Raw genomic sequence first — 16,416 nt, forward strand, 5'->3', positions numbered from 1 at the left:
AGTATTTTGGTCTCCATTGTGTTATTGGAGGGAAATGTCTCCGTGATATGAAATTCTGCCATTTTGGAAACAGCAGCGAAGCAAATGCTCACGGGTTCGCTAATTTCTAGTTAGTAATTGGGGGAGATTCAGGAAAACGGTCTTTGTTGCCCATAGCAACCAATCACAGTGCAGCTTTAATTTTTCAAGAACAGTGTAAGAAATGAAAGCTGCGTAGTGATTAGTTGCTATGGGCAACAAAAACTATTTTGCTGCTAGAGTTTTCATGAACTGAACTACAAATTAATCTCCGTTCCCATCTGCGTCGGATCTGATACAGTTTCTGTAATTCCTGCTGGACAAAATAGCGTAGCAAGTAGCGCTATTTTATCTCTAAAATGACAGAACCCATTAAAGTCAATAAGCCTCATTTATCAAAACTGGCTAACTGTAAAACCATAGCAACCAATAAGAGCTCAGCTTTCATTTCATACTTGGCTCTGGTAAAATGAAAGCAGAGCTCTGATTGGTTGCTATGGGAAACAAGTAATTTTTGATAAATGAGGTCCAATGGGTTCTGTCAGACGCGTTGTTTTCTTATGCAACGGATTCAGCGCTTCCGTTTTCCCAGTTATTCTGTTTTCAATAACGGAAATTGTAGCGCAGATGAGATTATCCAAAATGATACAGAAAATATAAAGATAAATTGTGAAGCTATTTTGCGAAAACTGAACATCCTTCCCATCGTGCCTCAGGATGGAGCACGTTGTCATCACCTGGGTGGAGCTTTCTCTTGTGCCCTTTGTCGCCCCCTGCTGGAAGTGACAACTGCCCTTTCAATATCTTAAATCAAAAATGTCGCACAATGGACAAAATCTGAAACTAAACCGTGTCTCAGGCTCTTTCGTAAACGGATATGCTGTAACATAGCCCCCCCCCCCAATAGTAAAAAAAAAAATGGTTCTTCCACTGCGAGAAAGAGAGTGCCAAGTATGCTTTAAAAATGGCACACTAGGCAATTCGAGGTGGTCAAAAATAACTAATGGGAACGGGACAGCACTGGGAGATTAAGAAAGCATATGGCAACGGTTAATTTATATTTACAGAACGGATGCTATAAAAATATATTTTGGAAAAAGTAAGGTCATTTTTTTTTTTTCACCTGACCCACGAGCCCAAAACCTCACACTTTGGAGGCAGTAGGTTGGTGTCTCGCATGAAGGCATTAGTGGTGAGCCGCTGCCCGACACACATCACTCAATCATTCCAGATTAGTAAAGCAGAAAGGAAAGTTTACCCAAAGAAAAGTATAGAAAAATAATCCGAAGCTACTGTGCAGAAACGGGTAATAACGGTCACCCTGTGCCAAACTTCCTGCCATCTCCTAGTTTATTACGATACACGTTCTAAAGATTCACTGCTGAAATATGACAGGCGGAAATTTTTCTAGACAATTTCTAGACGTCAAATTACATGATGCATTTTCATAGAACTAGATGTAAAATGACTACTTCCTACATGTCATAGCAAATACATAGTGAATACACAGGTGTACAGACTTAAAGGGGATGCCCTCTATTCTGTTAGAAGCGTTACGTGAAAATACACTGATCACATGGTGTAACACTTCCAGGAACCTTAGCGATCAGATTAAAGAGCAGTGTGTTAAATTCCCCTCCAGTGCCACCACAGGGGACACGAAGTATTGCATGGTGTCCATTGAAATCAACGGGCTGTCCGTGAAACGTATGGACATGCCCGGTCCGAGAGAGAGGAGAAAAAAAGGGAGAGGAGAAAAAAAAAAAGGGAGAGGAGAAAAAAGAGAGAAGAGAAAAAAAGAGAGAAGAAAAAGAGATACACATTGCGTAAATACTGCGGATTTTCCGCAATGGAATTTGTAATCCGCAGTAAATACAGTAGCAGCAAAGTGGATGAGTAAAGCAAATCTCATCCACACGCTCTGGAAATACGGAGCGGAAAAAAACGCTCAGAAATTGACCTGCGGTGCTGAGATTTATTCCGCAGCCCGTCAACTGTATTTACGTAAACGCTGCTTATTTGTTGCGGGATTTCCCCATTGAATTTAATGGGGAGGCAAACCAGCTACAAATAGCAGATGTTGAGTTTTTGCGGTAGGTTCGCAGCGATCCCACTGCAAAAAACGCAACTCATAAAACATATTAAAAAAATATATTACACTTACCTAGGAGTCTGTGTGTCATCCGCCTGGGATGACGCGTCATCCCATGTGACCGCTGCTGCAGCCAATCACAGGCTGCAGCGATCCCCTGGGATAAAACGTCATCCCAGGAGGGGCGGCCTGCTAAGCGCTGCAGTTTTTCGCAGCGGACATTCTGGGCGAAAAACGGCTGCTCAGCATGGTGTGGTTTTTCGCCCGGAATTACCTGCGGTGCATCGGGCGTATACGCTGCGTGCTTTTACGCAGCGTAACCACCCCGTGTGGACTTAGGCCACATTCACACTTACGTGACAGATTTACATGCGTAAAAAAAGTGCGTAAATCTGTCCGTGTACGTTGCATCAGTGTGCTCTGCGAGTGGCATACGTTTTTCACGCACTCGCAAACCATTTTTTTTAACGCAATTGATGCGCAAATCGCGCACTGCACACGGATGTGCATGGTTTTCAGGCTGGCCATACATTTTAGATTACACTTGTTCGGCCGACAGATATTGCTCCCGATTCCCCCACACTCCTGATCGCTCAGTTAGGAAAAAGCTGCTGCCAGACGAACAAAAGGATTTTTTCAACATACCAGACATCTGCCGGCCATTTTTGTGGAAGTTCAAGGGGTCATCTTGGTTTAGAAAACGAACTATGTAATAACCAATAACCCATTAAGACGCATGTTTGGTTTGACCTGTGAGATACTAGATCCCCCTAAAAAGTTAGGCTTGTACTTCATAAGAATCACCAAAAAGATGTTCGTACAAAACATAACAGTGCCACATAGAGGCTGTACAAAGGTACTACAGTCCATTAGTTACAAAGTTTTTAGATTGTGCATAACTTTTACAACAGTGTTCTTTGGTTTGGCTGATAACCGAAGTCATGTTTTAGGGTTCTTTAAAAAAGGGTCAGACATCGACCCAGAAGGTAACGACCTATAGGGGGTACTAGAAACATTTTCGTCCCCCTGGTGGAGTGCTACATTACATGACTGAATTAGTAACAATAATATTTAATCCCAAATTCGTTGTTTTTTTTTTTTTTGTAAAAGCATAGCTGAAATACTGATTCAATATCAGCAGTACTCGGGACGGTCTCACAGCGGCAGTTTTAGGGTTAAGGATGTTGTCATGTTTTCGCACACACCCTACGGGTTCTGGGGTTAAGAGACTTATTTCAGTGAGCGCTGCTGTTCCGTATTCCCCTCCATCTCTGGTTTACCACATGGGAGAGGCCGTCTACCGACACACAGCTGTAACATATGTACCGCTGAGATATGGGCAGCCAAACAAATATAAATACGCTGGCAAGTGTGCGGGACGAATGGCAGGAAATAAGGAACAATCACAAGATACTTATAAAAGGAAGAAGGAGAAGGTCAGGACAAGCTGGAGAACCACAAGCCTGAAAGTGTAATAACGGGATGTCAGGGGCTCCGACAGGCAAAACTATGGACAAACCGAGGCAGCCAGATAATAGAAATGCAAGACCAAAATATATATATATCCATATCCAGCACTCGCCATGCAGTCGCCTTTACAGACAGTGATAGAACAGGTCATAGTAACGAGATCACTGAATTCCAGCGCGGTCTTGTAATAGGACGCCACCGCTGTAACAAGTCAGATCTGGATATTTCTTCCCTCCTAGATATTCCCCCATCATCTGAGTGATAAAATGGAAGAAACTGCCACAACTCAGCCACAAAGTGCAGACCACGTAACGTTACAGAGCGGGGGCGCCGAGTGCTGAGGAGCAAGTGCAGAAACGTCGTCAATGCTCTGCTGACTCCATAACTGCAGAGTACAGACCTCCTCTGGTATTAACATCCGCACAAAAACTATGCCCGGGAGCTTCATGGCATGGGCTTCAGCAGACCAAGACATTGTGGACAATTGTAGCTTCCAACTTTGTGGGAATAGTTTGGAGTTCGTCCCTTTTCTGTTCCAGCATGACTGCGCCCCAGTGCACAAGGTCCATAAAGACATGGTTGGGGGGAGTTTGGGGTGGAAGAAGCTCCTGACCTTAACCCCATCCAACACCTTTGGGATGAACTAGAAGGGAGATTGTGAGCCAGGCCCCCTCCCCCAATATCAGCATCTGACCTCACAAAGAGTGAAAGAAGTTTTAGCTACAATGGGGGGAGGGGGGGGGGGAATAGGGCAACTACATATTAAAGAATGAGCCCAGCAAAAATATATATATTTTTTTTGCATATATAATGCTAACTTACCAGCAATATTCTAGCAGCGTCAGTTTCATCTATAAGTTGTGAACCCTTTCATTATGAGCAGTTGTGTCATGTGATCTCAGTCTGACCACCAGAATAGGCCATGCTCTCATGTGTAGAGGACTTCCTTTGAACTACAGAAATACATCATCACCAATCAAATCCTTCCTGGCAACTCTGAGACCCCCTCCCCTCCCCATCCGCCTGGTTCCTCTGTATGTCCCCATGCATAGAGTGCTGCTGAAGAAATCATTTCTGCCCTATGTAAGGGAGCCGGAGTGCATTGATCATTGATCATAAGCAGAAGACAGGATGAAGCTGCATCGCACAGGATGCACCGAGACTCTGCAGAGTGAGGAGAGAAGTCATGGATTTATTAATTGTTGCACTTAGATAGGAGTCGGAGCAGAGCAACTGCAGTGTGATGAGACCCCGCCCCCTCTACAAAGCCAGAAGCATCATGGGAAATGTAGTCTGCATTAGGGGGCTGCCATATCAGAGGGGAAGGAGGAGCCAAGATGGGAGACAAACAATAAAACAGGTGTACACAAAAGCCTCTAAATTATTCTTTAATAGCAGCATATGCGTCACTATGTAGGCAAAAAAAGTCGACTGCACTATTGATTCCGTCGAAAAAAACGGAAACCTTCCGGAATGGCGACGAATGAAAACCATTAGCAATGTTTCCATCATCATTGATATCAATGGTGATGCAAACGGAAGCTAAGGTTTCCGTTTGACTTTCCGTTGAAGGGTTCCACGACGGAAACCTCCGCTGATGTGAACCGGCCCTAACTAACGCTGGGGCCCGAGAGGACTTACAGAAGAGGAAGATGCAGAAGCTCCGCGTGGAGGGAGCCGCCCAACAGACATGTCCTTCTCAGCCAACTGGACCTGCAGGCTGGTGAGCGTCGTCGTTCCCTCTCCATCCTGCTTCCCATTCCTCCTGACCCCACTTGTAGAATATATAAAGAATAATATATGTTAAAATGTTTTTCTTTTTTTTAATAGCGTTTTTTTTCCGCGATTTTCGTAATCGCAGCAAAAATGGTGGTTATGCCAAAATTATATTAAAAAAAACACAGCAAAACCACTTGATTTGTGTTGCGATTACAAAAATTGCATTAAAAGGATACAAACCATGAAAAAAAAAAAAAATAGTGCTGTTAGGCTATGGCCAGTGCTGTCAAATCTCATTTTTGCAGCGATTTCGCAAAAATTGTGGCAAAAAAAAATGGGATTTGACCACGCTGTGTAACTAGACTAAGGCCTCATGCACACGGCCGGCCGCATCTTCGGCCCGTGAGCCCATACAAAGTATGGGAGCATGGCCCGTGTAAAAAAAATAATAAAAAAAGAAAAAAAAGAAAGTGGGACATGCTCCATTATTCCCGGCACTGATACCTATCCGTAGTGCTACGGAAAGGTGTCTGCGGCCAATAGAAACAGGCGGGTCTGTAATTGCGGACCGTATTACTGTCCGCAATTACGGAGATTTTTTACGGTCATACATGGGGCCTAAAGGGGCTTTTACACAAGGCAATTATCGGGCAGACAAGTGTTCATAGAACACTCGTTGCCGATAATTGGCCAGTGTAAACGGGAACGATCAGCAAACGCTCAATCATCTGCTGGCCGTATCGTTCTAAAAAAGTGAAATATCATTGTCGGCAGCACATGTTGGTGTGTAAACCGGGAGACGCGCTGCCGACATGATAACGTACGAGGACGAGAGATCGGAGTAACGACCACTCGTCCCCAACAATAGCTCCGTGTGACAGGAGCAAACGAGTGCCGATCAACGATGTCTCGTTGATCAGCGCTCGCTGCACCGGTCAATGCAAACGGGTCTTAAGCCCTTATTCAGATGGCCGCATTTCCCGGGATGATCACAGTTCAGGGAGCTGGGTTTATAGCACCATAGTTACCTATAATGATAGGAGTCCCTGCCTCTCCGAGGGAATACTGTCAGCATGTTTTCAGTACAGGACCGGGGACAGTATTCCCCCGGGGAGGCAGGGACTCCTAGCATCATAGATAATGGTGATGCTAGAAGCCCAGCTCCCTGAACTGTGGTCGGTCTAAGAACGCGGCCGACACGTGGTCCGTATACCAGAGACTTAACATGGACATCTGAATAAGGCCACTTACTGGTCTCCTATATTTGGTGCGGATTGCACACTGAAAATTCACTACAAATTACAAGATAAGGCGATAATCAGACAAACGTTTTTCATGGCTGATTTGCGCCCGTGCGGGACTCGTTTTCACAGATCCCTCAGACTTGAGTCTATTGAAGGATCTGTGAAAATGGACAAAAATAGAAGATGTCCTATTTTCTTTTTTTTTTACATGCCCTTCACACGGTCAGTTAAAACAACGACCGTGTGAATGGCCCTATAGAAATACAGACAGCGTGACAGCAGTTAAAAAAAAACATCCTTAGGCCTCATGCACACTAACGTATTTTTTTCCTCCCGTAAACACTGGCGTAAATATGGGTCCTTGGTCACACGTATTCGACCCGTATTCCACCAGTATTTACGGACCTGGAAAGAGAGAAGGGGCAGCCATTTCGTGAAGCGTTTCCGAAGCGATTGTAAGTAAAAGAAGTTCAAACATTCCATTGTCTTGGTGACGCGTCCCTCTTTTGACATCCAGTCCGACCTCCGTGGATGACGCGGCAGTCCATGTGACCACTGCAGCCTGTGATTGGCATGTGATTGGCTGCAGCCGTCACATGGGATGAAACGTCATCCCAGGAGTCCAGACAGGAGGAAGAAGCAGGGAGTTCTGGGTAAGTTAACTTTTAATACTATTAACTCCAGCAGTAGTCACTGTCCCGGGTGATGGAAGAGTTACTGCCGATCACTTAACTCTTTCAGCACCCTGGACAGTGACTATCCCCTGACGTCGCCTAGCAACGCTCCCGTAATTACGGGTGCACACACACGTAGCCACCCGTAATTACTGGAGCCCCATAGCCTTCCATGGGCCTGCCCGTGCCGTAATTACGGCCTGAAATAGGACATGTTCTATATTTTTCAACGGCCCGGGCACCTTCCCGTAAGCAAACGTAAAGGTACCCGTGGCCAATAGAAGTCTATGGGCCCGTAATTAGAGCCGTTTTTATGTTTGTGTGCATGGGGCCTAAGCACGGACGATTGACATGGCCCCTAAGGTCCCATGCACACGACCGTATTTTCATCTAGCCGTAAACACTGTCCGTAAAACCGGATCCGTAGTCATCCGTCACTCATCCGTATATACAATAAAAGAGGGAGGCTGCAAATGATGTCACCAACATGTTGAAAAGCAACTCTTCCGTAAATACAGACGGTTTACAGATGCACATCCGCAACCGTCCATATTTACGGAACCGCCCATAGGCTTCTATGGGCGAGTCCGTGCCGTAATTACGGACAAGAATAGGACAGGTTCTATCATTTTCTCAGCACGGACACCCATCCGTAAAAATACAGAAAGGTGTCCGTGGCCAATAGAAATGAATGGGTCCGTAATTACGGATGAACTATACGGTCGTGTGCATTTGGCCTAACAGGTTTTTTTTAACTCACCCTAAGGCCCTGTTCACACATGTTGGATTTGATACGGATTCCGATGATTCTGCATCCCATGCATATGAGGTTTCCGCAACCCAGTTCACATGCTCCGAAAAATTTTCCACGTGTATTTTTGTCCGCACCATGAAAAGAAATCCGCCACAGCAATAAATAGCACGCTATTTATTTTGCATGGAAAAGCCGAGGATAAGAAACGCAGAATGACAATAGGACTAATTCTCGTGCGGATCCGCTACACGCTTGTGGCAAATCTGCGGCAGAAATCCAAGGGAAAGACTCAGATTTTTGCTGTGGAAAAACACATTGAACTTTAATGAAAACGTAAGAACTAGCGATGTCACGATAGCAGAATTTGGACTTGGATACCGATACTTCGTGTAGTATTGCGATTCTCGATACCAAAACCATACTTTGCCAACAGTAATAAAAAAAATTTAAAAAAATACGTTCTTCCATTTTCTGATGTGAGGCGCGAGGTGTGATGATGAATTTTGAATGTGCCTCACACTAATAGTAATTAACCCCATCATAATGGACAACATTGGGCTAATGTGTGAGGTACATGATGGGGTTAATTACTATTAATGTCAGGCACGTGGAGGATCCAAATTCATCATCGCACCTCACATTAATAAGTTAAAGAAAGCAGTTTTTATTTTATTTTTTACAGCGTACACGTCATAAATGATGCAAAAAAATTCTTGTGCAGGTTATTACGGCCGCGCCAATACCGAATATGTGTATATTTTATGTATTGAGACCTATTTTAATGTTTATTGTAAAAAAAAGGTGTATGTGTGTATTTTTTTAAAAAATTTAACATTACTTTATTTTTACTTTATTTTTAAACTTTAATGTACCGGCATATATCTATATACTGATAGCACACAGGCATATATATATATATATACTGATAGCACACAGGCATATATCTATATACTGATAGCACACAGGCATATATCTATATACTGATAGTACACAGGCATATATCTATATACTGATAGTACACAGGCATATATCTATATACTGATAGTACACAGGCATATATCTATATACTGATAGTACACAGGCATATATCTATATACTGATAGTACACAGGCATATATCTATATACTGATAGCACACAGGCATATATCTATATACTGATAGCACACAGGCATATATCTATATACTGATAGTACACAGGCATATATCTATATACTGATAGTACACAGGCATATATCTATATACTGATAGCACACAGGCATATATCTATATACTGATAGCACACAGGCATATATCTATATACTGATAGCACACAGGCATATATCTATATACTGATAGCACACAGGCATATATCTATATACTGATAGCACACAGGCATATATCTATATACTGATAGCACACAGGCATATATCTATATACTGATAGCACACAGGCATATATATATATATATACTGATAGCACACAGGCATATATATATATATATACTGATAGCACACAGGCATATATCTATATACTGATAGCACACAGGCATATATATATATATATACTGATAGCACACAGGCATATATATATATATATACTGATAGCACACAGGCATATATCTATATACTGATAGCACACAGGCATATATCTATATACTGATAGCACACAGGCATATATCTATATACTGATAGTACACAGGCATATATCTATATACTGATAGCACACAGGCATATATCTATATACTGATAGCACACAGGCATATATCTATATACTGATAGCACACAGGCATATATCTATATACTGATAGCACACAGGCATATATCTATATAGTGATAGCACACAGGCATATATATATATATATATACTGATAGCACACAGGCATATATATATATATATACTGATAGCACACAGGCATATATCTATATACTGATAGCACACAGGCATATATCTATATACTGATAGTACACAGGCATATATCTATATACTGATAGTACACAGGCATATATCTATATACTGATAGTACACAGGCATATATCTATATACTGATAGTACACAGGCATATATCTATACACTGATAGCACACAGGCATATATCTATATACTGATAGTACACAGGCATATATCTATATACTGATAGCACACAGGCATATATCTATATACTGATAGCACACAGGCATATATCTATATACTGATAGCACACAGGCATATATCTATATACTGATAGCACACAGGCATATATCTATATACTGATAGCACACAGGCATATATCTATATACTGATAGTACACAGGCATATATCTATATACTGATAGTACACAGGCATATATCTATATACTGATAGTACACAGGCATATATCTATATACTGATAGTACACAGGCATATATCTATACACTGATAGTACACAGGCATATATCTATATACTGATAGCACACAGGCATATATCTATATACTGATAGCACACAGGCATATATCTATATACTGATAGCACACAGGCATATATCTATATACTGATAGCACACAGGCATATATCTATATACTGATAGCACACAGGCATATATCTATATACTGATAGTACACAGGCATATATCTATATACTGATAGTACACAGGCATATATCTATATACTGATAGTACACAGGCATATATCTATATACTGATAGTACACAGGCATATATCTATATACTGATAGTACACAGGCATATATCTATATACTGATAGTACACAGGCATATATCTATATACTGATAGTACACAGGCATATATCTATATACTGATAGCACACAGGCATATATCTATATACTGATAGCACACAGGCATATATCTATATACTGATAGCACACAGGCATATATCTATATACTGATAGTACACAGGCATATATCTATATACTGATAGCACACAGGCATATATCTATATACTGATAGTACACAGGCATATATCTATATACTGATAGTACACAGGCATATATCTATATACTGATAGTACACAGGCATATATCTATATACTGATAGTACACAGGCATATATCTATACACTGATAGTACACAGGCATACATCTATATACTGATAGTACACAGGCAGTTGTTAGGACATACCTAAGTATGCCCTAACAGGAAATATGGTAGGACAGCCCTGGAGTTCTTCAATGGACCCTGAGCTGTCTGCCCATATATGGTATGTCCCTCAATCGCGTCACAGGGATTCCCTCTGACGCAATCCAAGGGGCATCCCCTCCTTCTCATTTTCCCCTGAATACAGCTTTGATCACAGCATTCAGGAGAATAGCGGCGGAGATGAGAGGTTTTTCTGATATCCGCTGTTAGAGTGGGGACACGGCTGTGTAATACAGCCATTGCCCCGCTCCTGACAACAAGTGCGCGTGCGGTCAGCATGAGGTGATGCGTCCGACGCTGCACTAATGAGCGGTCGCATCACCTCATGCTGACGGCACGCACTTGTCAGGACTCAGGAGCGGGGCAATGGCTGTGTTATACAGCCGTAGACCGGCTCTCATACAGTCATGTGTTACTATACTAAGCTGTGCGGCCGCACAGCTTAGTATCGAAACACATGAAATAACGGTAACGAACCGTTTCAAGATGCACGGTATCAAAACAGTATTGAAGTTTCGATGCATCCCTAGTAACGGAGCATTAGTTCTCCTTATGTCCTCACAAGCGTTTCCCCCTCCCTTAAGGCCCCTTCACATCATGTCGTTGCCCTAACTTTATCGTGTACGTCAGGAAATCTCCTAACATGCACTATAAACAACGTAGCCGATAAGTCACAGGGCTCCATTACGTCCTTTTAGCCTCCGTCGGGCTGGTGGACGTCGGTTTATCATATACCGCTCCTGACATTAGTACCTGGCCAGGGATGTCAGGGGCTTCCCAATGCCGGTGTCCCCAGGCAGAGCATCACATTTGTCCCTGGGAAAGCACATGACATCACTGTCCATATATGTAAAGTGACGTCAGGGGATTCTCCAGGGCCGGAATCCACTAGGCCACTCCCCGGGCGACGTAACCCACTATATGCCATACGTTTTGGCTAAATAGATCAAAATCCAGATCATTAACCGGTCCTGCCGACTCCGTGGTTTCCTTCACTGTAATTGACATCAGCAGCAAAATCAGTTAATGTGAACAACGTACAAATGTGAGCGCCAAACTTTCCGGTGCCCAACCCCCGGTAATGTAGGGGGGGGGGGGGGGTCAGACATCTTGGCTGTATGGGGCCCAGGAATTCCTGATGGCGGCCCTGGATATCATCACATGACCATACAATATGTGTAATGCGAGTTATACAACTCAACGCTAATATTGCTTCTGCCACATAACAGCCCACACTGGTCGTCAAACCCAAGCCTAACAACGGGGGCAGGCAATGTGGCTTGGCCTGGAGCATAGAACTACAAATCCCAGCAGGCCCTTGCCGTATTGAGCAGCGGCTGGTGCTGGGCCTTGTAGTTCCAGCACAGGCAGCGGTGCTCGCAGCACATTCACGGCATTATCAGCTGCTTGGACTGACCTGTACTCCGCCCGTCTGAATAACTCGGTAATCCGCCGCACCCCATCTGCTGCCGGCTGCTCTTCTCCTTCCAAATCTTCTCTCACCCATCTTTCAAGCTCCGAACAAACCACAGCCATATGCTCCATGGGCGCCGCCATCTTGCGCTCAAGTCAGCCCACTTCGCTGTCATAGTAACCTACTTGGACGGCTTCCTATTGGACAACAGGGTCGAGGAACGATTGGATAAAGCAGGTACGAGCTGTGATTGGTTGATTTAACTGTCTGTCATGTCATGACCACGTGGCTTGTGTTTATTCCTCTGGTAGACACTATAGAAACACACACACGTCCAGTACAGAGGACGCCCATTATTGTCACTACTCCCATTATTGTCACTACTCCCATTTAATCCAAACTTACTGGTCGGAAGTGACGTGGTATTCCATAGACCCATGTCAAATCGCATACCTTTTTCTGTCGCCCGACGCTCATACGATTTAATGTCACGCGACACGTAGCCCTAGCCTTGCGATAATTAGAAATAACATTTATGAAGCATCTTTACTCTACGTTGTGCCGTTCCTCTGTTATTCCTCCTAGAAATGTATGAATAAATTAAAAACTGGGCGTTACCTTTCCCCTTGTCAATATGGTATGTCCCAGCACAGTCTCCTCTTTATAATAAATGCTGGCATTGTCAGCGTTGAGGGGACCCACCCTATTAACAATATCGAATGGCTGTCAATTTATTAAAAAATTTCCAGGAGGAATAACAGAGGAATGGCACGATGCATTAACGTTTGCAGATGATCTGCCCATAACAAGCGCCGAACGACGATATAGAAAGTTTCATTTTCACGTAGCAATGATTGTGGGGGGTTCGTACGGGCGATCATCTCCCCTTGTAAAAGGGTCTTTCAGCACTGTTCACCCTGCCGCGCTGTATACGTTTTTTGTTTTTTTTACTGGTTGCCTCTGTAATGAATAGCGCAGTCTGTTGTGTGTGAAAAACCCTAAAACTGACCTCCACTGCCCCCAGGACAGGAGGACTCAGATCTCCCCAATCCTTGTCCATAACTAAGAAAAAAGGGCAGCATCACCAGGGTTGTCAACCATCCGTAAATTCCTTGACAGTCCAAAGAAGAAAAATGGATGCGTCCATGATTTTTCGGAAGTTGGAGGAGCTTGTACAAACTATTGGGATCGATGGGAGATAAGCGGCTGCCGGAGGATATAGGTGAAATCTAAATACATACCACAATAAACAGGGTTCCTACAGCACCCCATTCTCCGGTGAGAGGGTAGGTGGCCATACACATTAGATTTATGTCAGAACCTGCCGATTTTCACAGGACTTTCGACAACCTAATGAGTATAGGGGTCTTAACATGCCCGATCCTTTGTTCTAAGGAAAGAAAATCTGTTGCCAGAGGTGTCTGGCAGCTGCTTATCCCCCTCTCCCCATTCAAAATACATGCAGGCTTGGCTGAGTTGAGCGAGTATGTGTATTGGGGTGTATTGGGGTGTCAGGAGAAATAGCTGTCCTCCAAACTAGCTAGTTCGGGCAACAGCTATTGTAAATGTATGGACAGCTTTACTGTTTCACTGAAGTATAGCAGTTAAATTTGTTAGGGGTGTGTCTGGCAACAAGCTTGCTGACTGTTTCCACAACAACCAGCAGGATTGAGAGTGCAGCTCTGGAGTATAATACAGGATGTAACTCAGAATCAGTACAGGATAAGTCATGTAATGTATGTACACAGTGACCCCACCAGCAGAATAGTGAGTGCAGCTCTGGAGTATAATACAGGATGTAACTCAGGATCAGTACAGGATAAGTAATGTAATGTATGTACACAGTGACTCCACCAGCAGAATAGTGAGTGCAGCTCTGGAGTATAATACAGGATGTAACTCAGGATCAGTACAGGATAAGTAATGTAATGTATGTACACAGTGACTCCACCAGCAGAATAGTGGGTGCAGCTCTGGAGTATAATACAGGATGTAACACCAGATCAGTACAGGATAAGTAATGTAATGTATGTACACAGTGACTCCACCAGCAGAATAGTGAGTGCAGCTCTGGAGTATAATACAGGATGTAACTCAGGATCAGTACAGGATAAGTAATGTATGTACACAGTGACTCCACCAGCAGAATAGTGAGTGCAGCTCTGGAGTATAATACAGGATATAACTCAGGATCAGTACAGGATAAGTAATGTAATGTATGTACACAGTGACTCCACCAGCAGAATAGTGAGTGCAGCTCTGGAGTATAATACAGGATGTAACTCAGGATCAGTACAGGATAAGTAATATAATGTATGTACACAGAGACTCCACCAACAGAATAGTGAGTGCAGCTCTGGAGTATAATACAGGATATAACTCAGGATCAGTACAGGATAAGTAATGTAATGTATGTACACAGTGACTCCACCAGCAGAATAGTGAGTGCAGCTTTGGAGTATAATACAGGATGTAACTCAGGATCAGTACAGGATAAGTAATGTAATGTATGTACACAGTGACTCCACCAGCAGAATAGTGAGTGCAGCTCTGGAGTATAATACAGGATGTAACTCAGGATCAGTACAGGATCAGTAATGTAATGTATGTACACAGTGACTCCACCAGCAGAATAGTGAGTGCAGCTCTGGAGTATAATACAGGCTGTAACTCAGGATCAGTATCGGATCAGTAATGTAATGTATGTACACAGTGACTCCACCAGCAGAATAGTGAGTACAGCTCTGGAGTATAATACAGGCTGTAACTCAGGATCAGTACAGGATAAGTAATGTAATGTATGTATACAGTGACCCCACCAGCAGAATAGTGAGTGCAGCTCTGGAGTATAATACAGGCTGTAACTCAGGATCAGTACAGGATCAGTAATGTAATGTATGTACACAGTGACTCCACCAGCAGAATAGTGAGTGCAGCTCTGGAGTATAATACAGGATGTAACTCAGGATCAGTACAGGATCAGTAATGTAATGTATGTACACAGTGATTAACAAATATCGATAGAATTTTTCTTTCTATAGTGAAAATGCTTTAAAGTTTAACTAAATGTTTGACAAACTTCTGACGTGTTAGGGTATGTTCACACGCCCTATTTACGGACGGAATTCAGGCGTTTTACGCCTCTAATTACGCACGAAAAAAACTGCTCCAAACCGTCTGCAAACATCTGCCCATTGAATTCAATGGGTCTTACGGTGTTCTGTGCAGACGGGCTTTTTTTTTACGCGCCACTGTCAAAAGACGGCGCGTAAAAAGACGGCCGCCTCAAAGAAGTGCATGTCACTTCTTGGCGCGTAATTAGAGCAGTTTTTCATTGACTCCATTGAAAAACAGCTCCAATTACGTCCGTAATGGATGCCACGAAAAACGCCTGCACATGCAAAAACGTCTGAAATTCAGGAGCTGTTTTCGCCTGAAAACAGCTCCGTAATTTCAGACGTAATTTGTTAAGACGTGTGAACATACCCTTATAGTGACATGTTAGAAGTTTTGATTGGTGGTGGTCCAAGCACTGAGACCCCCATCAATCGCTCAAACGCTGCGGCAGAAGTCCTGGTGTGAGCGCTCAGCCGCTTCGTGTCTGTTCGGCTTTTTTCGGAAATCAATGTATCGTTGGACGGGCTCAATAGAAAGTCTATGAGCCCGTCCTCCGATACATCGGCTTTCCGGAAAAAGCCAAACAGACACGAAGCGGCTGAGCGCTCACACCAGGACTTCTGCCGCAGCGATTCAGCAATTGATGGGGGTCTCAGCGCTCGGACCACCACCAATCCAAACGTCTGACATGTCACTATGACAAGTCAGAAGTTTGCCGAACGTTTAGTTGCCCTTTAAGATATTTTCCAGTGTTTGCCTGACCGCTGCCTACGACTCAGATGTCTGGGATATTTCCAGCGAGTCCACCTCATTTATCTCTCACCTCGT

General features: G+C 43.4%; 1 protein-coding gene across 2 annotated transcripts in view; it reads right to left on the reverse strand.

The window, feature by feature from the left end:
- ATXN10 (ataxin 10) overlaps positions 1–12,637 on the reverse strand; it is a 97,602-nt gene extending 84,965 nt beyond the window's left edge. For both annotated transcript variants that reach the window (XM_075855938.1, XM_075855937.1), the window contains exon 1: positions 12,475–12,637. In XM_075855938.1, coding sequence (XP_075712053.1) covers positions 12,475–12,614 — 140 coding nt within the window. In that variant the 5' untranslated portion in view covers positions 12,615–12,637. The remainder of the gene's footprint in view (positions 1–12,474) is intronic.
- Positions 12,638–16,416: the final 3,779 nt, after the last annotated feature.

This window comes from Rhinoderma darwinii, chromosome 3 (assembly GCF_050947455.1).
Source record: "Rhinoderma darwinii isolate aRhiDar2 chromosome 3, aRhiDar2.hap1, whole genome shotgun sequence".
Classification (NCBI taxonomy): Eukaryota; Metazoa; Chordata; class Amphibia; order Anura; family Rhinodermatidae; genus Rhinoderma; species Rhinoderma darwinii.